The sequence below is a fragment of the Heterodontus francisci genome, chromosome 36, assembly GCF_036365525.1.
Source record: "Heterodontus francisci isolate sHetFra1 chromosome 36, sHetFra1.hap1, whole genome shotgun sequence".
Taxonomy (NCBI): Eukaryota; Metazoa; Chordata; class Chondrichthyes; order Heterodontiformes; family Heterodontidae; genus Heterodontus; species Heterodontus francisci.
In genome coordinates this window covers 6,714,338-6,739,652 of record NC_090406.1, presented here as the reverse complement: position 1 = coordinate 6,739,652, position 25,315 = coordinate 6,714,338, and the positions used below count along the sequence as shown (strand labels likewise).

The 25,315-nt window shown below is 45.3% G+C and overlaps 1 protein-coding gene across 3 annotated transcripts; it reads left to right on the top strand.

Moving 5' to 3' along the window:
• The first annotated feature begins 513 nt into the window (after window positions 1-513).
• Window positions 514-25,090, top strand: tmem161a (transmembrane protein 161A). 3 transcript variants are annotated; one of them, XR_010969514.1, is made up of 13 exons: window positions 514-629; window positions 1,913-2,016; window positions 3,517-3,597; window positions 9,293-9,390; window positions 10,087-10,243; window positions 12,357-12,508; window positions 14,105-14,168; window positions 16,877-17,020; window positions 17,616-17,729; window positions 18,562-18,736; window positions 20,319-20,415; window positions 21,179-21,924; window positions 23,386-23,465. XR_010969514.1 is itself a non-coding variant. In XM_068016069.1 (12 exons), exons 1-12 carry the CDS (start codon window positions 627-629, stop codon window positions 23,457-23,459), a joined length of 1,263 nt encoding a protein of 420 aa, XP_067872170.1. In that variant the 5' UTR covers window positions 514-626; the 3' UTR covers window positions 23,460-25,090. The 3 variants fall into 3 exon arrangements, 2 of the variants coding, with proteins under 2 accessions (XP_067872170.1, XP_067872169.1); XM_068016069.1 differs by lacking the exon at window positions 21,179-21,924 and having other exon boundaries at window positions 23,386-25,090; XM_068016068.1 differs by having other exon boundaries at window positions 21,179-23,478.
• The last annotated feature ends 225 nt before the right edge of the window (window positions 25,091-25,315 follow it).

The following is a 25,315-nucleotide window of genomic DNA, read 5'->3' as shown; positions in this document are numbered from 1 at the left end:
GGAATTTCAAGGATCAGGTACTAAATATTTGTAGCTACTGGGATAATTCTGCTACATGCTTCTGAATTGTGTTCCTGCAATATTGAGATTAGGTTTTACAGTTAGCAAAAGTTTTATTTAATTCTCAGATGGTTATCAAAGGCAGCCTGCAGTTAAAGTTCCGGCACATCGCATGTGTAGCTGGCACAAAGGAGTCCGGGAGTTGTAGTTGTACGTGGGACGTTTCACGTAGGACGTCACAAGACCTCTCACGTGAGGAACTACAACTCCCAGAGGTCAGTACGTCGCGGCTCGCGCCAGTCAACCGTACTTGATGTGAGCTCCTCGGGAGCGTCGCCCGCCCAGCTGCACATTGATTGGTTGACAGGGCGAGTCCCACGCTGATAAGAGTCTGATTGGATCAGTCCTCCACAAAGGCAACCAATGAAACGAAGCTAATCGTTCAATGGCCGGCTGGCACGTCAATCAATCCAAGCGAACAAATCCATTGGCCGTTGGAGCTGTCAATCATTGCTCAAGCTAGATTGAGTTTTTAAAGGATCCCAGAGCGATGGCGATGAGGCTTCCTCAGTGAATGAGGGGAAAGGAGGATTAATTGGGTTTGAAGTGAGACTGAGTGGAGAGACATGGTATGTGGGGAGTTCCTGAGGCAGTGAGTGGAAGGGTTCGACCCCCACCACCCTCAACCTTGCAAAAAAAAACACGCTTTAAAGCGGGCAATTATCATTGCTGTAACTAAAAATAGTTTAGGGGTCTGTTAGTTTGCAGGAGCCCAAAAGCAATGGGACAGCTGCAAATTTGAGGCTTTCAGTACCGCCTGCGCACAATTTACAGGGTTGGCTGATTGCACAAGTAGTTATTGCAAGCTTTCAATTCTAATTTGGAGCAACATTCTTAAAGGGGCATGGGTCCAGGTTTTGTGGTGGGTGGTCATTATTTAGCTGCAGCCCTATCCAGGAACATTTGTGCACTGGCAAGACACAGTGTCATAATGATTGTGATATGTTGGCGAGCCAGTTGGCACTGCTCTATGCCCAGCTTCCAGTTGAGTATCGGTGGGCTGTTCGACCATGGGGGGGGGAGGCACCTGAGTCCACATCCTTTCATTGCCTGATGTTTCATACGCACAATTTTCCCTCAGGGTGTGCACGACACCACCAAGCTATCGATTTACCAATTGATGCCAAGCTTGAAAGCACCTTTCACAACCTCAGGATGTCCCAAAATGCTTTACAGCCAATTAAGTACTTTTTGAAGTATAGTCACTGTTGTAATGTAGGTAATCTCTAATCTAATCTAATCTAATGGTGGCAGCCAGTTTATGCGCAGCAAGGTTCCACAAACAGCAATGTGATAATGATCAGATTTTTTTTGTTTTAGTGATGTTGGTTGAGGGATAAATATTGTTCAGAACACCGGGCAGAACTGCCCTGCTCGCCTTTGAATAGTGCCATGTGATCTTTCACATGTACCTGAGAGGGTAGACGGAACCTCAGTTTAACATCTCATCCGAAAGGCGGCACCTCCGATAATACAACACTCCCTCAATACTGCTTTGGGACTGTCGGCCTGAATTTTATGCTCAAGTCTACAGCGAGACTTAAACCCAGAACCTTCTGACTGCATTCAGCCACGACTGACACCTATTTTAAAATCCAGTAGATTCTGGAGGGAATTCCACAGTTTTAAGTTTCTGGGAAAGTGTAAGTCAAGGCAGATGGTGTAGTCAGTTCTGATAAGTTCACTAACTATGATGTACAGAGAGGTACAGTGTGTAGAATGAGATATTGAGAGAAAGGTTCTCAGCAGCAGTTAATAAAATAAAAGTTGCAATGAGTGTAAAGGATGCAACCTGAAGGATAATTCTGCTGTTCTTTCCATTATTTAATAAGTTAATTGTGTTTTCTATCAGGGTGTTATAGGAGTCCAGTTGGTTGTGAGTCTGCTGATGGCAACCCTCATGCAGAGACTGGCACCTCATTACTCCATCGGTCGCTGGTTACTCTGTAATGGCAGGTAGGAAATCAAACTTGGCTACAATTTTTTTGTCAATTTTAAATCTCCTCTACTGAAGCCGCTGGTTCTCGCAAGGGTACAGGTCCCACGGGTACCAGCAGCCCTTTGATGCCTCAATCAAGCAGCCGTTATTCAGGAGTCACGGGAGCTGAGTGTCACAGGTTATTCGACTACAGTGTGTGTCACAGCTGAGCTTGATCCCGTCCTGCTCCCGAAGGTGCACATTTTGCACCGTGGTATGGGAGTGCGTGGATCACTGGATATTGATCAGGAGTGGGTAACGTAGCTCTGTGTTTCTTTTTCTCTCTCATTCTCTGGCGGTAAATCCAGCCCAACGTCATGGAATCAAAGTCTCTTCGCTCTGCTGGCCCTTTAGAAAGGGCCATCATAGAAACGTAGAAAATATGAGCAGGAGTAGGCCAATCAGCCCTTTGGGCCTTTCTGCCATTCCATAAAGATCATGGCTGATCGTCTAATTCAGTACCCTGTTCCTGCTTTCTCCCCATATCCCTTGATCCCTTTGGCATTAAGAAATATATCTATCTATCTCACCCAGTCTGGGCCTATATCTGACTGCAATCCCACAGCAAGATGGTTGACTATGAACCATAAACCTATATAAAACACCAGTTCAGTCCCAGCTGGTGTAGTGTCTCCAATTTTGGGCATCAGACTTCTGGAAGGACTTGAAGGCTTTGGAGAGGGTACAGAAGATATTTACTCGAGTGGTTTCAGGGAGGAGGGAGTACAGTTACGTGGATAAGGTGGAGAAGCCGGGATTGTTGTCCACAGAGCAGAGAAGGCTACGTGGAGATTTGATGGAGTGTTTAAAATCATGAAGGGTTTAGACAGAGTAAATAAAGAGAAACTGTTTCTAGTAGCTGAAGGGTTGATCACCCGAGGATACAGGTTTAAGGTGATTAGTGAAAGTATCAGAGGTGAGATGAGGAAAATGTATTTTAAGCAGCAAGTGGTTGGAATCTGGAATGCACTGAAAAGGGAATTGGATAAATTCTTAAAGGAGAAAAAAATTGCAGGGATATGGGGAAAGAGTGGGGCGTGGGACTAACTGAATTGCTCTTCGAAAGAGCCAGTACAGACTCAATGTGCCGAATGGCCTCCTTCTGTGCTGTACTATTCTATGACTCTTAACTGCCTTCTGAAGTGGCCACTTAGTTGTATCGAATACTGTCAGCAGGTCAAGTAGAGGCCCACCATCATCTTATCAAGACCAACCATGAGATAGGCAATAAATGCTGGCCTTGCTATCAATGCCCACTTCCTGAGAATGAAGATGATTGACTATGAGCGGGTTTGGCCAGTCTCTGCCTATTTCTTCAGAGGAATATTCTACCTGTGTCCGTACAAACATAGAACTGGACAAAAAAATGATCCTTTTCTGGAAACTGTTGACTTTTGTTTTTAAATGCAGCACTTTCGTGCCCTTGTCGACCCAGTGGGAATGTGAGTGCTGGTAATTATGTTCCACTTTCTCGGCAGCTTGCTCCGATACAGACACCCATCGGACGAAGAACTTCGAGCCTTGGCTGGAAAACAGAAATCCAAAGTGAAGAGAGACAGGTTGGTTGAGAGTTCCAGCATCCACCTTTTGGAGAAAATAGTTTGCTGACAAAGCCTGAATCTCAGTATATTTTCTTTCTCAGATTAGAACTGTCTTTACTATTGCCCCGATCACTGGCACTACATCTGAGTAGTGATGCAAGGGTGCACTGAGGTTGGACTGACTCTTTCCTCAAGGGGATAGAAAAATATAAAGCACTGGCAAATGTCACCTTGGCTCAGTGGGTTGCACACTTGCCTCTCAGTTAGAAGGTTGTGGGTTCCAGTCCCACTCCAGGATCTGAGCAAATAATCCATGCTAACACTTCCAGTGCAGCGCTGAGGTAGTGCTGCACTGTTGGAGGTGTTGTCCCTCAAATGAGGTTTTAAACTGAGGCCCTGTCTGCCCTCCGGAGTGGACGTAATTTCAAAGATGGCAGAGAGGTTTCTGTTCACCAAAGCGCAGGCTCATTTATCTAATCATTATTTGTGGGATCTTGTGTGCTCCTGTATTTGCCTACAAAGCAATGGTGACTGTACTGCAAAGTTAATGCATTGTTTGTAAATTGGTTTGGGACGTCCTGAGGATTTGATGATCATGCATTGTATAAATGCAAGTTCTGTCTTGCATGGTATCTTTCAGAAATGTCCTGACTCTTGTTATGTACAACAAATTATTCTATGAAGTGTAGCAACAGTTAACCCGGATTTGGTTCTGGGTACTGCCTGTGCGGAGTTTGCAAGTTCTCCCTGTGACCGCATGGGCTTCCACCGGGTGCTCCAGTTTCCTCCCACAGCCAAAGACTTGCAAGTTGATAGGTAAATTGGCCATTGTAAATTGCCCCTCGTGTAGGTAGGTGGTAGGAGAATTGAGGGAAAGTGGGGATGTGGTAGGGAATATGGGATTAATGTAGGATTAGTATAAATGGGTGGTTGATGGTCGGTGGGCCGAAGGGCCTGTTTCAGTGCTGTATCTCTCTATGGAATCAAGGCTGCCAATTAGTGCACAGCAAGCTCCCAAGCAAGAAGGGTAGCAGGGAAAATCCAGGTAATTATAGAGCGGTGAGCCTGACGTCAGTGGTAGGGAAGCTGTTGGAGAAGTTACTGAGGGATAGGATCTATTCCCATTTGGAAGAAAATGGGCTTATCAGAGATAGGCAACATGGTTTTGTGCAGGGAAGGTCATGTCTTACCAACTTAATAGAATTCTTTGAGGAAGTGACAAAGTTGATTGATGAGGGAAGGGCTGTAGATGTCATATACATGGACTTCAGTACGGCGTTTGATAAGGTTCCCCATGGTAGGCTGATGGAGAAAGTGAAGTCGCATGGGGTCCAGGGTGTACTAGCTAGATGGATAAAGAACTGGCTGGGAAACAGGAGACAGAGAGTAGCAGTGGAAGGGAGTTTCTCAAAATGGAGACGTGTGACCAGTGGTGTTCCACAGGGATCCGTGCTGAGACCACTGTTGTTTGTGATATACATAAATGATTTGGAGGAAAGTATAGGTGGTCTGATCAGCAAGTTTGCAGACGACACTAAGATTGGTGGAGTAGCAGATAGTGAAGGGGACTGTCAGAGAATACAGCAGAATATAGATAGATTGGAGAGTTAGGCAGAAAAATGGCAGATGGAGGTCAATCAGGGCAAATGCGAGGTGATGCATTTTGGAAGATCCAATTCAAGAGTGAACTATACAGTAAATGGAAAAGTCCTGGGGAAAATTGATGTACAGAGAGACTTGGGTGTTCAGGTCCATTGTTCCCTGAAGGTGGCAACGCAGGTCAATAGAGTGGTCAAGAAGGCATACGGCATGCTTTCCTTCGTCGGACGGGGTATTGAGTACAAGAGTTGGCAGGTCATGTTACAGTTGTATAAGACTTTGGTTCGGCCACATTTGGAATACTGCGTGCAGTTCTGGTCGCCACATTACCAAAAGGATGTGGATGCTTTGGAGAGGGTGCAGAGGAGGTTCACCAGGATGTTGCCTGGTATGGAGGGCGCTAGCTATGAAGAGAGGTTGAGTAGATTAGGATTATTTTCATTAGAAAGACGGAGGTTGAGGGGGGACCTGATTGAGGTGTACAAAATCATGAGAGGTATAGACAGGGTGGATAGCAAGAAGCTTTTTCCCAGAGTGGGGGATTCAATTACTAGGGGTCACGAGTTCAAAGTGAGAGGGGAAAAGTTTAGGGGGGATATGCGTGGAAAGTTCTTTACGCAGAGGGTGGTGGGTGCCTGGGACGCGTTGCCAGCGGAGGTGGTAGACGCGGGCACGATAGCGTCTTTTAAGATGTATCTAGACAGATACATGAATGGGCAGGAAGTAAAGAGATACAGACCCTTAGAAAATAGGTGACAGGTTCAGATAGAGGATCTGGATCGGCGCAGGCTTGGAGGGCCGAAGGGCCTGTTCCTGTGCTGTAATTTTCTTTGTTCTTCAAACATGCAATGAGATAAAGGACCAGATAATCCAATTGGCGGAGGTGTTGAGGAAGGGATGTTGACCCGGACACCTCCCTGCTGCTCCTCAAATAGAGGAATCAGATCTTTAAGAACCACCAGACCAGGCAAACAGAACCTCAGTAATAACATTTCATAGTATAGTACAGTGCAGAAGGAGGCAGTCAGATCATTGAGTCTACTCAACTCTTTCCCCATCTACCTGCAATTCTATCTCCTTCAAGTATTTATCCAATTGCCTTTGAAAGTCACTATTGAATCTGTATCCACCATTCTATCAGGCAGCTCATTTCAAATCCTAACATTGCTTAAAAAGGTTTTTCCCTGTGTCGCCTCTGGTTCTTTTGTCAATCCCCTTAAATCTGTGCCCTCTGGTTATCGACCCTTTAGCAATTGGAAACTGATTCTCTTTACTTACTCTTAGATGCCCTCATGATTTTAAACAACTCTATTAAATTGCCTCTTGGTCTTCTCTGCTCTAAGGAGAACAAACTCAGCTTCTCAATCCTGAAGAACAGCAACTTGAACAATGCCTGGCTCCTTCAGTGTGTCATCTTAGGTTATTTACTCAAGTCCTGTAATTTGGCTTCAATGCACAATATAGAAACATAAGCAATAAGAGGAGGAGTGAGCCATTCGGCCCCTCAATTCTGCTCCGCCATTCAATAAGATGATGACTCATCTTCCACCTGAACTCCCCTTTCCTGCCCTGTCCCCATTATCCCTTGATTCCCTTAGGGCACAACCTTATGTCTCAGAGGCAAAAGTTCTTCCAATTGAGCTAAGCTAACATTTTAAGAGTGTGGGGTTCTGGTGGTTTCACTTGTGAATCTCCTCACAACTTGTTCAGACAATGAGATAGCAGCAATGTAAGAAATTCTAAAGAAAAGATAAAGTCCATCTAATTCGCCTTCCACCATCCTGGTAGTTATTTGATACGACAATAGGGGAACTGTTGACTAATCACAGCATCAATCTCTTATCAACTGGTCTACAACAGACCCAGACATGAGGCAAGGAAAGCCCCCTCTCCACAATATACCCCTCCAGTGGACACTACTGCATTAGTGGGCTTGGCTGTAGGTGATATATGGGGCAAGAAGAAAATATTTGGGTGTTCGGGGTGGGGGGTGCGGGTGAGGATAATTTAAAGGGAGAAGCCCCCAAAACACAGAGCAGGAATTCTGATGCTGATTTTCAATATATATTTGATTCAAGAACAAAGAACAGTACAGCACAGGAACAGGCCATTCGGCCCTCCAAGCCAGCGCCGATCTTGATGCCTGCCTAAACTAACACCTTCTGTACTTCCGGGGCCCATATCCCTCTATTCCCTTCCTATTCATGTATTTGTCAAATTGTCTCTTAAACGTCGCTATCGTATCTGCTTCCACCACCTCCCCTGGCAGCAAGTTCCAGACACTCACCGCCCTCTGTGTAAAAAAAACTTGCCTCGCACATCCCCTCTAAACTTTGCCCCTCGCATCTTAAACCTATGTCCCCTAGTAACTGACACTTCCACCCTGGGAAAAAGCTTCTGACTATCCACTCTGTCCATGCCGCTCATAACTTTGTAAACCTCTATCATGTCGCCCCTCCACCTCCGTCGTTCCAGTGAAAACAATCTGAGTTTTTCCAACCTCTCCTCATAGCTAATGCCCTCCAGACCAGGCAACATCCTGGTAAACCTCTTCTGTACCCTCTCCAAAGCCTCCACGTCCTTCTGGTAGTGTGGCGACCAGAATTGCACGCAATATTCTAAGTGTGGCCTAACTAAGGTTCTGTACAGCTGCAACATGACTTGCCAATTTTTATACTCTATGCCTCGACCGATGAAGGCAAGCATGCCGTATGCCTTCTTGACTACCTTATCCACCTGCGTTGCCATATTCAGTGACCTGTGGACCTGTACGCCCAGATCTCTCTGCCTGTCAATACTCCTAAGGGTTCTGCCATTTACTGTATAAACTCCCACCTGCATTAGACCTTCCAAAATGCATTACTTCACATTTGTCCGGATTAAACTCCATCTGCCATTTCTCCGCCCAAGTCTCCAACCGATCTATATCCTGCTGTATCCTCTGACAATCTTCAACATTATCCGCAACTCCACCAACCTTTGTGTCGTCCGCAAACTTACTAATCAGACCAGCTACATTTTCCTCCAAATCATTTATATATACTACAAACAGCAAAGGTCCCAGCGCTGATCCCTGCGGAACACCACTAGTCACATTCCTCCATTCAGAAAAACACCCATCCACTGCTACCCTCTGTCTTCTATGACCGAGCCAGTTCTGTATCCATCTTGCCAGCTCACCTCTGATCCCGTGTGACTTCACCTTTTGTACCAGTCTGCCATGAGGGACCTTGTCAAAGGCTTTACTAAAGTCCATAAAGATAACATCCACTGCCCTTCCTTCATCAATCATCTTCGTCACTTCCTCAAAAAACTCAATCAAGTTAGTAAGACACGACCTCCCCTTCACAAAACCATGCTGTCTCTCGCTAATAAGTTTGTTTGTTTCCAAATGGGAGTAAATCCTGTCCCGAATAATCCTCTCTAATAGTTTCCCTACCCATCATGGAATGACTCTACGGGGAACAAAGGCATCAGAAACATTCACTTTGAGGATTTTCAGCAGGACAAAACCTGCACAGCAACTAAAATTCCACAATTTTGTGGGTTCTTTTGGTTGAGAAGTTAGGTGAAAGTGGAGAACCGTAGTGCACCAGGGTTGAAAAGAGAACAAGAGAAGGCTTGGATATTAGATGGGGCGAGCAAGAAAAGTTCAGCAAATTACTGATGATAGTAATATGAAGAAGGGAGAGACAGGACAGTCTTCACTGGAGAGAGAGAGAGAGAGAGAGAGAGAGAGAGAGTAGATAGAGATAGTGATAGTGGGAAGGAAGGAATAGCTGGCTCTCAGACAAACTTTTTCCCAAATCTGGTCCAAGAATGTGAAAGAGGTGCTAGATGGATCTCTGCAGACATGGCCTTGGGCCTTGGACAGACTTGGGCTTTATAGAGAGTTATTGAGGGAAAGTCGTCGGACAAGAAGCAGGTGACCGAGCTTCTTGGAGGCACCTTCAATTGTGCAGCAGTTGTGGGAGTTCCACCTGAGAGGAAGATCAAGAAAGAAGGATGAAGAGAGACGGGAAATTGTAGCTGATTGTTGGATATGAAGTTCAGAACAAGATGTGTTTATTCCGATTTATTTCTGCTGCCTCACATCCTTGTCTTTCGTTGACAGGAGGCAAAATGGTGTCATGGAGAATAAACCAGAGACAGTGCCCAAGGGTATCAAACTGTATCTGGAAGCGAAGCCGATCGCACCTCTCGACGCTCTGGGTAAGAAGCACGTGGTAACCCAAAATGATCGCAGTTATAACAGTTGGTGCTCAGCCTGGCTTTGAGATCTAGACTGGACTAATTGTGAACCGGGCAATATTTATCTCCCCCCTTTTCCTAAGGTGCTGAGGGTGCAGTTCCTTGGGCACTGGCAGTCCTTCAATGCCACATTCATCGATACTCTGCTGCCTGTTTACCCATTACCCTTGTGCTCACTGACCTAGATTGGCGGTTCAGCGACACTTTGATTTTAAAAATTCTCATCCTTGATTTCAAATCCCTCCAGCCTCAGAACCCTCCGAGATCACTGCACTCCTCCAATTCTGGTCGCTTGTGCATCCCCTGTTTATTTCGCTACACGATTGGCAGCCCTGCCTTCAGCTGCCTGGACCCTAAGCTCTGGAATTTCCTCCCTAAACCTCTCTACGTCTCTCTCCTTTAAGCCATTTCTTAAAACCTCCCTCTTTGACCGAGCTTTTTGTCACCTGTCCTAATATCTTTTTATGTGACTCAATGCCAATGTGTGTTTGATCATAGCCTTGTATGTACAACTGAAGCAGACACCATGGCAACATTGAAGAATAGGATGGGATTACTGCTCATGTGGAGAATAAATAACAACACAGACTGGGTAGGCCGTGTGTTTTGTAAAATATTGCTCAGTTAACATCCTTTTTTCTCTATCTCGTTGTTTAGTCCTGCGCTACTTCCTGGACTACCAGTGGCTGGTGGATTTTGTTTTGTATGCGACGCTGATTTACATGTTTACAGAGGCCTACTACAGCCTGCTCAGCATACAGGGGGAGGTGAATGTCGGTGTGCTGTGGTGCCTGCTCACCTTGGCCTTTGGGATGTATCCTTATGCCCCTGCTGTGTACTTAGAACCATTCACATCAAACAAACTAACAGCAGTGAGCAGGGGAACACTTAATTATCAATTAGTATCCAGTATCAGCCGGGGCTCAGTTGGTAACACTCTTGCTTTAGGAGCCAGAAGGTAATGGGTTTAAGCCCCACTTCAGAGACTTGAGCACAAAATCTAGGGCGACACTCTCACTGCAGTACTGAGGGAGTGCTGCACTGTTGTCTTTCGAATGAGACCGTAAAACAATACCCTGTCTGTCCCCTCGGGTGGATGTACAGGATCCAGTGACACTATTTCGAAGAAGAGCAGGGGAGTTCTCCCCAGTGTCCTGGGCCAATATTTATCCCTCCACCACCATCACTAAAACAGATTATCTGGTTAAGTTCTTCATTGTTACATAGCAGCTTTGATGTCCCCAGGACATCCCAAAGTGTTTCACACCCAATGAATTACATCTTTTGTTAATCCCAAGTAAAGTTACTGTTGATATGTAGGTAAACACAGCAGCCATCCAGCGCACAGTAAGATCCCACAAATAAGAATAGGATAAATGACCAGTTCGTCACATTTTTGGTGAGTTAGTTGTGGGAGGAATGTTGACCAGGACATGGGGACTGGTCTTCAAAATAGTGACTGAGGATCTCTTGCATCCATCTGAGAGGATAGACAGAGCCTCAGTTTAACATCTCATCTGAAAGACGGCACCTCCAACAGTCCAGCACTCCCTTGGCGCTGCACTGCAGTGTCAGCCTGGATATGTGCTCTGGAGTGGGGCTTGATCTCCCCACCCCCGCACCCCCCCCCACCTTCTGACTCAAAAGATACGAGTGCTGCCAACCGAGCCAAGCTGACAGTTTCTTAAAAGAAAGACTCAGCAGACCTATTTTGGGGCCTGTTTGTTGCTTTGACAGAACAACAAGTAGGCTTGTTATTGTTGCAACTTATTGATGTGCAGGTGAATAGATGCACTTTTTAATAGAGAAGATACCTATAGTGGATTTCTGATAAGTCCATAAAATGTATTTGCGTCTTACATTGAAGGGAGAGACTGCCACTACCCTCCCTTTCAGCCAGTTGAACTGTTTTAATTTATTAGGTATCGATTGACTCCTTGACAAGCTGTAAAAGTGGTTAATAGCATTGTCCCCTGCAGAGAGCTGTGTGTGTAATGAATTGAAGTGTTTACAGCCTTGCTAATCTTCTTTCTCAAATAATCAGTGGGGATAAACAAACTGACCACTGTTACATAAAAAGAGCAGTCAACAAAGACAGCATACTAGGTGAGGCCCTTCCCCCTGTCCTGCTGTTGGAGCCAGGATTCCATTCTATTGCATCTCTCTTTTCAAAGAGCTGACACAGTCACGGCCTCCTTCTGTGCTGTATGATTCTAATATAAGAAAGCAATTCTCCAGATTTACCAGAATTATACCAGGGCTTAGAGTGTTTAAATTGTTAGGGCAGATTGCATAAACTTAGCTTGTTCTCCCTGGAGTTTAGAAGGGTGAAGGATAATCCAATAGAGATGTATTAAGGAGGAAGTAGATAGAAACTGTTTCCTCTGGTGGTGGGGGGTGGGGGGGGGGGCAGGGAGTCCAGCACAAGGGGGCACCTTAAAATTAGAGCCAGGCCGTTTAGGGGTGTGATCAGGAAGGATATTTACACATAAAGAACAGTGGAAGTCTTTTCCCCAAAAGATGCTGGCTGTCAATTCAAGTTTTCAAGACCAAGAATGACAGATTTTTGTTCAGTAAGGATATCCAGAGATTATGGAGTCAAGGGGAGATAAGTAGAGTTGAGATGCAGAGCAGCCATGATCTAATTGAATGACAGAACAGGCTGGAGGGGCTGAATGGCCTACTCCTGTTCCGTTCCTATGTTTCCTGCCCACTATTGAAATAAGAAGCATGGGACCTGAAATACCGATGTCAGACACCCTTCCCAGTGCGAGTTGTGGAAATTATTCCCAACTTGGGGTCATCGCCCATGACTAATGATATTGAGTATTGGGGTCTTAAATTGACATTGTGATCCACAAAACGGGCTGTATTTTGTTTCGGTTCTTCTGTGAAACCTCTTGCTCGCCTTGACAGTATTTGCACAGTAAAGTTCTCTTCTCCCTGATGACTCACTACTTCAAGACAGAGGAAGGAGGTGAGCGCTCTGTCTGCCTGACCTTCACATTCCTCTTTGTCCTCGTTGCTATGTTGGTCCTGGTTGTGCGGGAGGATTATCTGGAGTTTGGCCTTGAGCCAGGTGAGTCTCTTGAGAGTTTTTAACTTGTATTTGTCAAGCTAAAGGGTCTAACTACTGGACGGTCACATGGGCTTGTGGTTGGCTTCTCATTGAGTTCCGAGGTCAAATACAAAACAGCATCTGCCAAACCCACCAACTAGAAGGACAGGGGCAGCAGGTCCAGGGGAACACCATCACCCTCCAAGTCACACACCATCCTGACTTGGACATATATTGGCCATTCTTTCATTGCTGGGTTAAAATCTTGGAACTCCCTACCTAACAGCACTATGGGTGTATCTTCACCACGCAGACTGCAGTGGTTCAGAAAGGCCAGCAAAGCCCACCTCCTGAGAATTATATTTTTAAAAGTACAGTAGTTTAGCAGTTATGGTGCTGTTCTCAAGGTTGTAGTTTAAAATCTGACCATGATAAGTCATGGAAATTAATAAATCTGGCACCAGAAAAACTGACCATGAAAGCTGCCGAATTATCTTAACACTCATGTCCTTCGGGGAGGAGAATCCAGTCTGGACTGCAGGTGATCCAGTCCCACACTTCACGGTTGACTGTTATTGCACTCTGAAGTGGCCGAGCAAGCTCCTCGGTTGCATAAGCCAGTCGCCATGAAGCAGAAGACTACCACCACCTTCTCAGCAGAACTTACAGTGGAAAATAATTGTGGCTTTGCCAGCGTCACTCACATCTGAAGAACAAAACAATAATTAAAGAAATAATAAAAACAAAAAAATGCTGGAAATACTCAGCAGCCTGGCCGAATCTGTCGAGAGAGAAGCAGAGTTAACATTACAGGTCAGTGACCTTTCATCAGAACTGACCTGAAACGTTAACTCTGCTTCTCTCTCCACAGATGCTGCCAGACCTGCTGAGTATTTTCAGCACTTCGTATTTTTATTTCAGATTTCCAGCATCTGCAGTATTTTACTTTGAAATAATGAAATAATGCTAATTATAAAGCGAAGCTCCCCTACCTTGCTTCCATGTTCCATTTTCTGCACTAGCAGTCCATGTTCTCTACATCATATTGATGCTGCGTGCCCACCTTTGCGCTCAAGACTTGTTTCCACTAGAAACTGGGTGGACGCCATCTTACCATCCCCCCCCCCCCACCCCCCACCACATCCCCCTAGGCGCCCACACAGACCCATTACACTCACAACCCAGGAGACACTCACCCCATTAAAGCTGGTGGTTCCATTGACGCCAGTTACTCTCCAGTACGGCCTAAGTCTGGACTGTATATGTCAGCCACGTCACGACAAGGAACATCAGGTCCAGCCTAACCCTGCCCTCTATGCATGCATCCTTGGGGTTATTTGATAGTGATGAGGAGCAGAAAGACTGGCTTTAATTTCCCCCCCCCCCCCCCCCACTCCCTTTTCAACACCAGTGGTACTGAGGCCAATTGTATTGCCATCTTGACTGAAATCACGATGTCAACCTAGACCCTGGGAACTGGTCCAAACACACTGGACGGTGCACTTACCAAATGAAGCCACTGGTGAGCCAACACACTGTGAAAGTAGAACTGGATCGATGAGCAGATATCTCTAAAACACTGCCGACCGCTATCTCTGTCCCTTATCTCCTCTGCAGGTTTTGCCAACTTGTATGAAAATGTGGGGGTCTTTCTCAAGAAACAAGGGGTAGACATCTGGCCGTGAGTGTTGTTTCTTTTATTTAATATCGAATTGTATCATTACAAATCTTTCTTTTTAAATTTCCCTTTCAGCCGTGGCTCAGTGGGTAACACTCTCGCCTCTGAGTGGGTTCAGGTCCCACTCAAGAGACTTGAGCACATAATCTATGCCAACAGTCCCAGTGCAGTACTGAGGGAGTGCTGCAATGTCAGAGGTGTTGTCTTTCAGATGAGCGTTAAACCGAGATTTCATTGGCCCTCTCAAGTGGATTTAAAAGATCTCGTCGCTCTACATCAAAGAAGGGCAAGGGAGTGATCCCTGGTGTCCTGACCAATAATTATCCCTCTACCAGCGTCACTGAAGCAGATCATGTGGTCATTATTTACATTGGGAGCTTGCTGTGTGCAAATTGGCTGCCACATTTCTTGCATTACAACAGTGACTACACTTTAAAACTCCTTCATTGGCTGTAAAGCATTTTGGGAGATCCTGAGGTTGTGAAAAACGCTATTTGAACGCAAGTCTTTTTATTTATTTGAAAGCACATGTTTAGTCAGTAGGGTATTTGAATGATGTGCTTGAAACACAATCCAGGCTGGCACTCCTGTGCAGTACTGAGGGAATACGACATTGTCCAAAGTGCTGTCCTTTGGATAAGATGTTAAACCAAGGCCACGGCTGCCTGTAGATGTTTAACATCCCATGCCCTACTCAAAGAAGGCAGGTAGCACTCCTCCCTTAGCAACCGCTAAAATAACACCCATTAACTGGCCAAGTCATTTCCTCGCTGTTTTTGGGACAAAGCTACTACAACACAGTGACTACACTTCAAAGTAATGAATTAGTAGAAGTGCTTTCAGACATTTTAAGGATTTGTAGCATTTGTGTATCTCCCGTGGCGTTGCTCACAGGTGTTCTGGATAGTGATGGCAATGCTGATATTTGCCTATCCCTTTAAGACCATAGGTCTTATTGGGCAAATCCAGGGAATTGTAGCTACTTCAATGCTGCTGAAGTGATTCAGAGGGCAGTGTAAATGAATAAAAAAAATTTTAAAAGTCAGCCGCTTAATCGTAGAATAGTACAGCACAGAATGAAGCCAGAAATAAAAACAGGAAGTGCTGGAAATACTCAGCAGGTCAGACAGCACCTGTGGAGAGAGGAGCAGGGTTAATATTTCAGGTCTGTGACCTTTCATCAGAACTGGCAAAGGTTAGAAAATACTTAACCAAGTGGGGTGGTTGTGGTTGATGGGGAAGAGAATAAAAGGGAAGGTGTGTGATAAGGCAGAGGACAGGAGAGATTAAATAACAAAGCTGTCATGGCACAAAGGCAAAGAGCATGTTAATGCTTGTAGTGAAAGACAAAGTATTAGTCCAAAGAGAGTGTTAATGGCAGAATAATGAGCAGCTCTGTCCACATGAAAAACAGGCACATGGTTAAAAAAAAATAATAAAAAAAAAGAAAATTATAAAAAAAGGCCAGTCATGCTCTGAAATTATTGAACTCAATATTCAGTCCACAAGGCTGTAGAGTGCCTAGTCGAAAGATCAGGTGCTGTTCCTCGAGCTTGCGATGATGTTTACTAAAACACTGCAGCAGGCCAAAGACAGAGATACGGGCGTGAGAACAGGGGTGTGAGTTGAAATGGCAAGCAACCGGAAGCTCGGGGTCACGTTTTCGGACTGAGCGGAGGTGTTCCGCAAAGCGGTCGCCCAATCTGCGTTTGGTCTCCCCAATGTAGAGGCGACCGCATTGTGAGCAGTGAATACAGTATACTAAATTGAAGGAAGTACAAGTCAAATCGCTGCTTCACCTGGAAGGAATGTTTGGGGCCTTGGATGGTGAGGAGAGAGGAGGTAAAAGGACAAGTATTACACCTCTTACAGTTGCATGGGAAGGTGCCGTGGAAAGGGGACGAGGTGTTGGGGGTAATGGAGGAATGGACCAGGCTGTCATGCCCACATCTCTGTCCTTGTCCTGCTGCAGTGTTCCAGTGAACATCATCGCAAGCTCGAGGAGCCGCACCTGATCTTTCGATTAGGCACTCTAAAGCTTTGCGGACTGAACGTTAAGTTCAATTTCAGAGCGTGACTGGCCTTTTTTCTATTATTTTTTTTAACCATGTGCCTGTTTTTCATGTGGACAGAGCTGCTCATTATTCTGCCATTAACACTCTCTCTGGACGAATGCTTTGTCTTTCACCACAAACATTAACACACCCTTTGCCTTTGTCCCCTGATGGCTTTGTTATTTAATCTCTCCTGCCCTCTGCCCTATCACACACCTTCCCTTTTGTTGTCTTCCCCACCAACCTCCCCTCCCCACCGTCCCCCACTTTACTTGCTTAAAACCTAATTCTTTTCTAACCTTTGCCAGTTCTGATGAAAGGTCACAGACCTGAAATGTTAACTCTGTTTCTCTCCCCACAGATGCTGCCTGACCTGCTGAGTATTTCCAGCACTTTCTGTTTTTATTTGAGGTTTCCAGCATCTGCAGTATTTTGCATTTATTACAGAAGGAGGCCATTTGGCCCATCGAGTCTGCAGCTGCTTTTGTTGGTTGCTCTGACCTGGATCCTGAAACTGAGTATTTTTAATCTGCACATTCAACGTCTTACAGCAATTATCCCTGCCACCCCCACTCCCCCAATCACCCTGTATCCAATTTGTTTACGGTGACTGATCTATCTTTGACACAGGATGATGTGCATTGCTTTCTGTTTCAGGTACTCAATTGCCAGACTAGTCTTTAAGCTCTCATTAGTTGGACTTTCCTCGTTTATTGGTGCCTGTTTAACATTCCCAGGCCTCCGATTGGCACAGACTCACTTAGATGCCCTCAAGATGACTGAGGACAAACCTCTGATACAGTAAGTAATGCAGCTGGAGCTTCAAAGAGCCAATGTTGTGACGGGGGGCTAATGGGAGATCAGGATGGAATAAGAAAAGGTCATTGGACCCATCAAGTTTGTGCCTTCCACAGCTCAGTTCCAATCTTTCTCAATCTAAATCAGCTTTAGCTCCATGGCAGCACCTTAACTTCTGAAGGAAGTCGGAAGGTGGTGGGTTCAATCCTCGCTCTAGGACTTGGCTGGCAATTCAGCACAGCACTGAAGGAGTTCTGCTTTGCTAGAGGTTCTTTAAGATGAAATATTAACTTGGGGTCACCATCTCCATGCTCAGGTGATGGGAAAGGTCTTGTCTGATAACATCCTGTGAAATGGCTTGGGATGCTTTACGTTAAAGGTGCTATATAAATGCAAGCTGTTTAATCCTAACTCTTTGACCAAGTTTTTGGTTACCTCTCCTCAAATCTCTCCCTCTCCCTCTCTCTCTCTCTTTGGCTCAGGGTTTGTTTGTCCCTTGATGCATCTGTGCATCATCTTGGGGCAGATTGTTTTGTGTAATGTTGTAGTTGCAGTGAAATGTTCCTCTCATGGTATTTGTTTCCTGTCCCTTTCCCAGGATCCTATTGCACACCAACTTTCTGTCACCTGTCATCATGTTGTTGCTTTGGGTGAAACCAATCACCAGAGACTTTATAATGAGCACTCCGCTTGGAAAAGAGAAGGTGCAGCTGTGAGTACCCAACAATGCCTTTTTAAAGTACCTTCTCGGATTTTCAGTCCTCTGTCAAGTATCTACTCCTTCACAAAAACAGTGCTAGTTGCCAATTGGGGAGATCAGAGGCAGGGGAAGGACTAAGAGGGTAAGTTCAGCCTGGATGCAAGCTTTGTTAGGCAGGGCTGCTGACGTGGATGGTGTAGGGTTGCCAACTGTGGCTGGATGTATTCCTGGAGGTTTCATCACATGGCCTTCTGCCACGAACCACCCCTCCCCTACATTCCCACCATTGGTCCATTCTCTAGGCACACTGCCTTCCCACAGCCAATTGGAAAGGAAACAGACACCCGCAAACTAATTGTACTTTTTGTCACAGTCTTTGGCCTCCGCCTGTTCCTATAACATTCAAGCCCCCCCAAGCCTGTTCTGTCCTTTTAATTAGATCCTGACTGATCAGTACCTTAACTCCATCTACCTGCCTTGGTTCCATGACCCTTAATCCCCTTACCCAACAAAAATCTTTCAATCTTAGTTTGGAAACTTTCAATTGATCCCTAGCCGCAAAGGTTTTTTGGGGGAAGAGAGTTCCCGATTTCATAATCCTTTGTGTGACATCACCCCTGAATGGCCTGGCTCTGATTTTAAGGTTATGCCCCCTTGCTGTGGACTCCCGCCCTCCCCCCCGCCCCCATCAGAGGAAATAGTTTCTATTTACTCGATCAACTCCTCCTTTAAGCATCTTAAAACATCTCAATTAGATCGCCCCTTAATATTCTATACTCAAAGGAATACAGAGTAATGATATTAAGTTATGACTTTGGGCTTCCTTGCTTGTTTGATTCTGAAGGATGTCTGACACGACATACAACACTGTGCGCCTGTGGATAATCATCGCCCTCTGCATGCTGCGTCTAGCCATGACCCGCTACCACCTACAAGCATATTTGAACTTGGCAGAAAAGTGGGTGGAGCTAATGAAGAAGGAGGCTGGAAACATCCCAATGATTGAAATTCAGCGGAAGGTATGTTGGAGTTATTATGGGAAGGAGGAGGACTAAGTAGTCCTGTACAATCCTATGTATGCGTGTGTAGGATACTAGTATACCCCGGTGGAAAAATACATAACTTTTTCTTTCTGAAAATATTAAGTAAATATCCAGTTTACAGGAGATACTTTCTAATTGACTTTTGGTGTCTGAATTTCTTCGAAATTTTGAAAAAATGCATACAAAAAGGAACATCAATCTGACCTCCTAGTGACCTCAGGAGCTGCTTAAGAACAATGAGTCTTTAACTGATCCAGGAAGGCATAGCAATTGTTGCCTCAAAATGATAGGCTAGATAGTGCACAACCTGCACACATCTACAATATAGTTAGAACCTTACATCTGCACACAGTTCCTGTTGATATTTTACTTCCTGTTGTTGCACTTTAATCATTTTTTTGCCAAGATTTTCCATTTTGAGATTATCTACCATAGCTATAATGGGAGCTTCCTATGTAAACCTGTCACACTATAATTACACCTTCCTACCAGAGGTGGTGGTGCTCTTGTACCTCAGTTCTCCATCTCCCAGCTCCTCACCCTGTGCTTCACGACGCTCCTATGCTTCAAACCACTCTGCTTCTCATAGTCATAGAGAGATACGGTGCCGAAACAGGCCCTTCAGCCCACCATCAACCACCCATTTATACCAATCCTACATTAATCCCATTTTCCCTCTCAAATTCCCACCTTCCCTCAAGTCTCCTACCACCTACCTACACTAGGGGCAATTTTTACAATGGCCAATTTACCTATCAACCCGCAAGTCTTTGACATGTGGGAGGAAACTGGAGGACACGGTCACAGGGAGAACTTGCAAACTTTGAACAGGCAGTACCCAGAACCGAACCCAGGTCACTGGAGCTGTGAGGCTGTGGTGCTAACCGCTGTGCCGCCTCATATTGCAGTAAATTTTGCTGTTTCACTATAAATGCATCCAGGTACAATAATCTGCCTGCTAATCCTGCTTCACTTGAAGACTACCTCTCTGATCTTGAATCCCATTCTGCGATGCCATGGAAGATCGACTAATGTTACATGTAATAACAGATTCCCAAGAGCGAGGATACTTGTCTTTAAGCAGATCCTTGGGTCACCAAGAGGTCAGAATGATATTCTTCCTTATACACTTATTAAAAGAAATTCTGATTCCATGAGTTGATTAGAAGGTGGGTTCTGTATATTAAATATTAGCAGTTTCATATCTCATATATCCAAGAGTGAATCATAGGCTGGAATCTAATGGAGAGGTTTAGGTGGTTTAAATACAGAATAACAGATACCTGGGGAGTGAGTTGGAGGCTGGAATCTAATCGAGGGGTTCGGGTGGTTTATATGAGAGTAACAGGTACCCAGAGTTAGAATTGTGTAGGGTCATAATATTATTCTCGGGCTTCTGTGACTTTTGGGATCATGACCAGACCGTGGAACCCTAATCCCAGGTGACGTCTCCTGGGATTCAGTTGAGCATGTAGTTTAGAAACAGTGGCATCTATTGACGAACAGGTTGAAGCTCTTGTTTGTGACTGACAGGGTTTCTTTTTACCACTGACTGCAGATTTCTCGAGTGTTCTGCTATCTTTGTGTGGTCACCGTGCAATATCTGGGCCCCATAATCCTTATCCTGCACTCCACTCTGCTGCTTAAAGTGTTGGGTAAGTAACTGAATTAACAATGAACAAGTCATTTATTTTACATTCGGAACAGGAGTTTAACCCCTCGAACCAGTTCCACTGCTTTAATTAGACCTCGGCTGATCAGCACCTGAACTCCGTTGACCCCCTGTTGCTCCACATCCCTCAATACCCTCAAAAAAAAAAAATCCATGAATTTCATTCTTGAAAAGTTTCATTTGACCCCCATCCCCAACAGCATTTTTAGGGGACAGAGTTCTAGATCCTCACTGCTCTTTGTGTGTAGTGGCCCGTGTGAAACATACTTCCTGACATCATCCCTGGACAGCCTTGCTCTAATTTTATGATGTCCTTTTTGTCCTGGATTCCCCCACTATTTTGTGTGTTTTACTGTTCTCCAAGGGCACACTCACTCAGGGGATAGATGTCTGCTGTGAGACTGAACTATACAGATTGAAAGATCCCATCATGGATATGTCTGTGCTAATAATAGCTGCATTATATTCAATCATAATTACTGTGCAGGTGCCTGGAATTTACATAGAATGTACAGCACAGAAACAGGCCATTCAGCCCAACGGTTTCATGCTTTCGTTTATGCTCCGCACGAGTCTCCTCCCATCCTACTTCATCTCACCCCATCAGCATATCCTTGTATTCCTTTCACCCTCATGTGTTCATTGAGCTTCCCCTTAAATGCATAAACACCAGCATGGACCAGGTGGGCCAAATGGCCTGCTTCTGTAGACTCAATGTTACTCATCATGTGTTAATTTATTTTCAGGTGACTACTCCTGGGGCTTTTACCCAGAACCCCCTCTAGTTTCGCCAGCTGTGGACGTCAGTCCGGGTTCCTCTGGCCCAGCTGCCGGCGGAGAGGAGGATTATCGAGTGACCGCCTCTCAGATCACTGCAGCCCTGAGCACACTCCGTCACGTTTTCACACCCCTCTTTTACCGCGGCCTCTTCTCCTTCCTGACCTGGTGGCTGGCGGCCTGTCAAGTGGTGACGAACCTCTTTGGCCTTTACTTCCATCAGTACATGATGGCCTCGTAAGAAAGAGGGGCTGGGACATGAGAACAAAGCACGTTGGCAAGTGCTTTCTCTCCCACCATGTTGGAGAGTAAATGAATAATTGAGTCTGGGAGTTTTTTTTAACATTAAAAATTTTTTTTTTACCGTTTCCCCCACACCCCCCTTCCCCCTCCGCCTCCAAATTTCTGCACCATTTATGTCCACAGGTGCTGACTCCCACAGAGGAATAGCTCTCGGGTGCTGGCTGGCCCTTCAACACCTCACACCAACTTGGCTGCTCTTTTGTTTGCCCAGGGAGCAAGTACAAACCAGCGAGGGTTTGCTCCTCCTGATCTCTATCCAGTGACACATCGTAAGGATAGGATTGAGCTCGGCCGTGATGACTCCGCAGTTGAACAGCCTGCCAAACGCTTACTTTCTTGGTGCTTGGGACAAGGTACCACAAGGCGTGTTGCTGCCCATCTGTAGAGCTGTTCACAGGGAAAGCTGGAGCAGGTGAACTGTTGGCACAGTTTATTACTGAATCATTCTGGCTTTGATATCCTGCGTCTGAATGGCAATTGAGCAGTTTTTTTAATTTGGCGTTAACTAATGACAGTCACTGTTCAGAAGCCTTCCCCCATGCCCCTTTACCCCCCTCCTCCCCTGCGCCCTTCACCCACACAAGAGGAGCAGTGCCCAAATTTTATCACAGAGGAAGTAAGGGGTTAAAAACAATATTTAAATATCCACCTCCTTTTAAAGAAACTAACATGGGGGCTAAACTCCCTGGGATAGGTGAAGGGGAAGCTCAGACCTGAGTTTGGAGTGTGACCTAAATTTTCTGGGTTTCCGAACCAATTAAGATGTGTCTATAATCCAAATTGAGGGAGCGTCTGCAGTATTGCAACACTTCTCACATCCCACATCTTTTGGAGACCTAAGGAATTCCACCCCGGCCCCCCCCCCCCCACCCCACACCCCCCCATCTCGAACAGCAACAGGTAATCCATCGCTTTGCCTGTCAATAACTGGCCTTGATTTGCCAACAAGGAAATATGATGTTTTTTAAACAACCTTTTAAATCTTCAGTTTGAGCCTCTGAAATCCCACCTCACTGGGACTCCGCTCCAATGTCTCAGCTCTACTTCTGATCCTCGACAAAAACCAGCATGCCCCACCCCCGAATATTAAAATAATCCTGGGGTCTGGGATGGTGGGGGTGGTCAGTACCCTAAGGGGCCAGTGGCTCAATGTCCTTCCCTTTCCCCACTCCTCAGTTCCACGGTGAAGTGGGGTCCTGGCAAATTGAGCCTTGCATCAGACTTTTGGCGTGGGTGAGGTTGGTTGAAATTCCGCCATGTGCTGCTTCGTAACGAGCGCCCAAAGAGATTGCATGAAAATTATTCTGCGGTGAGAAATTTTGGGCAAACACTGGAGTCACCGATAGTGCACTGGATGGGAAGTGGGGAGGGGAGAGACTCCAGCCCATTTGTTCAAATTACGCTTAACCGGAGTCAGTTGCATGTGTCAGGAGCGGATGAAAATGGAACTGAAGTGTCAGTGGTGGGTCTGGGTATCTGCTCCATTTTAAAGAATTTCTGTAGCACCTTTCATAACCTCAGGATGTCACAACCAATGAAGTACTTTTGAAATGTTGTATTGTAGGAAATGTGGCAGCCAATTTGCACACAGCAAGTTCCCATGTGATAATGACAGATAATCTGTTTTAGTGATTTTGGTTGAGGGATAAATATTATCCGGGACAGTGCTGTTCTTCAAATGATGCCATGGGATCTTTTACGTTCACCTGCAAGGATACTGGGGCCTCACGTTTGGTGTCCCATCCAAAAGATGGCACCTCCAATAGTGCAGCACTCCCTCAGTACTGCACTAGGTGTGGTAACAGATTTTGTGCTCAAGTTCCTGGAGTGTGACTTGAACCCACAAGCTTCTGACTCAGGGTTTCTAATACAGAGTGTCACTGGGATGGAGAACAGCTTTCACTACATATGGCACAGGAGTGGGCGAGTGGTGTTCGGAGTGGGTAAGGAAGGAGGGTTTAACCTCCCGTATAAACAAGGAGCACCTTCAGAAGCTGCCATCGTCCTATTGACATCACCAAGTGCAAATAACAGACATGGAAAAGCAAGCAAGTGTAAGATATTGATCATGTGACTGATTTTAAAATGTGTTTTAAAAACCGATGCATGTATATATGACCCTGTGTATGTAGAAATGAATTTCTATCTGTCTTACAGGACAAGATAAATCATTTTATAAATGTGTTAACATAAGCTATTACAAAGCAATGGCCCCTTGCTGAAAAATGAATGTATAATTTGTAAGCTGCGGCACTAAACGTTTTTTATACTGTCTGTGGTAAAGGATTTTGGTGATCCATTGCAGAGACCCAGTGGCAGCATCAAACACTCCCAGGGCAGATACTGCCTTGGATACAGCATGGGTTAGATGCAGAGTAAAGCTCCCTCTACACTGTCCCAACGTTAGCCTGGATTGAGACAACCCAAACTCATTTCACATCGGCTCTTACAGACAGAAGGGAGTTCTATCCCAGCTGAAAGCAAGTGTGGAAAGGCAGTGCCTGAGTTACACCCATTGTGCCACCTAAGCTGTTTTTGTTAAAGGTTAAAATGAAATAGTGTCTTTATAAATGAGGCCCGCTCTCCCTGTCTCTCATTCCCCCACTACCCATCTCTCTCTCTCATCCCTTTCCCACAACTTCTGCTTCTCTGCCATACTCTCCTATCACCCCTTCTTCCTCTATGACCCTGTCTCCCTCATTAAAATGCACAGTAGAAGCAATTGCCCTAATTGTAAAAGCACACACCTCTCACGCCCCTTTTTATTGCAGCTAACTGTAAATTGCTTTCAGTTAGGACCCAGTAAACCATCTGATCTAACTCCCTCAGCGACACTTTTTTTTGTTTCTCCCAGCCTGTGTGCAAAAGACTCTGACTCCAGTCTTTAATTTGTGTCTGGGGCACATGCTGCTTTAGGGATACAGGCCCCTGCAGACTCCCAGGAGACTCCCAATTCACTGATCTGTCTGATTTCACTCAAATGACTCAATTATAAAGCTGCACATTAAAGGGCCAGTCCATCCTGACCAGATGTGAATTAAACATCGGAAAACCTCCTGTCATCCATTTCTTGAAGCTGAATTTCATCTTTAAACCTTTACGACATTAAACATAGTGCTGCTGTGTGCTGATTTGAGGTAGGATGATTGTCTAGAGCATTGCATCTGACACTGAGATTGGGAGAGGGTGACAAAACAGAGTTCCTGCTTCTGATGGCCATCTGCTGTTGGCTGTTGGAAAGTTCACGTGTGTGTGTGTGTGTCCCCACACCAGGTCAGGACTGGATCAGGCTTGTGCTATGATGCCTTTACTGTCAAATAGCCTGCTGAAACTCACTGGCTGGGCCCCGCATGTGAAGAATAACCACATGCACAAGGAATTAAAAATCAAAATGGTGTGTGTGGAACCCTCAAAATAAGTCAGTGCCTTCAAGTGGTGTGGGGTGAGTGGGAGGATCGCATTTTAATTATTTTTTAAAAATTATATGGAATAGTATGATTATTTTTGTGACTGCGCTAAAGCAGGAGTGAAATCATGCACTATATGGAATGGTATGTGTGGCTTTTCAGAGATGAATTAAAAAGTATATTTTAAAATCCTGAATGGACTTCTGTCATATCCTTCCATGCAAACATTTCGCAGGTAACGAAAGAACTTGCATTTCCATAGCGCTTTTCAGGACCTCAGTGCTTTACGGCCAATGAAGAACTTTTTTGAGGTGTAGTCACTGTTGTAGGAAACGCAGCAGCCAATTTGTGCACAGCAAGCTCCCACAAACATCAATGTAATAATAACCATATAAT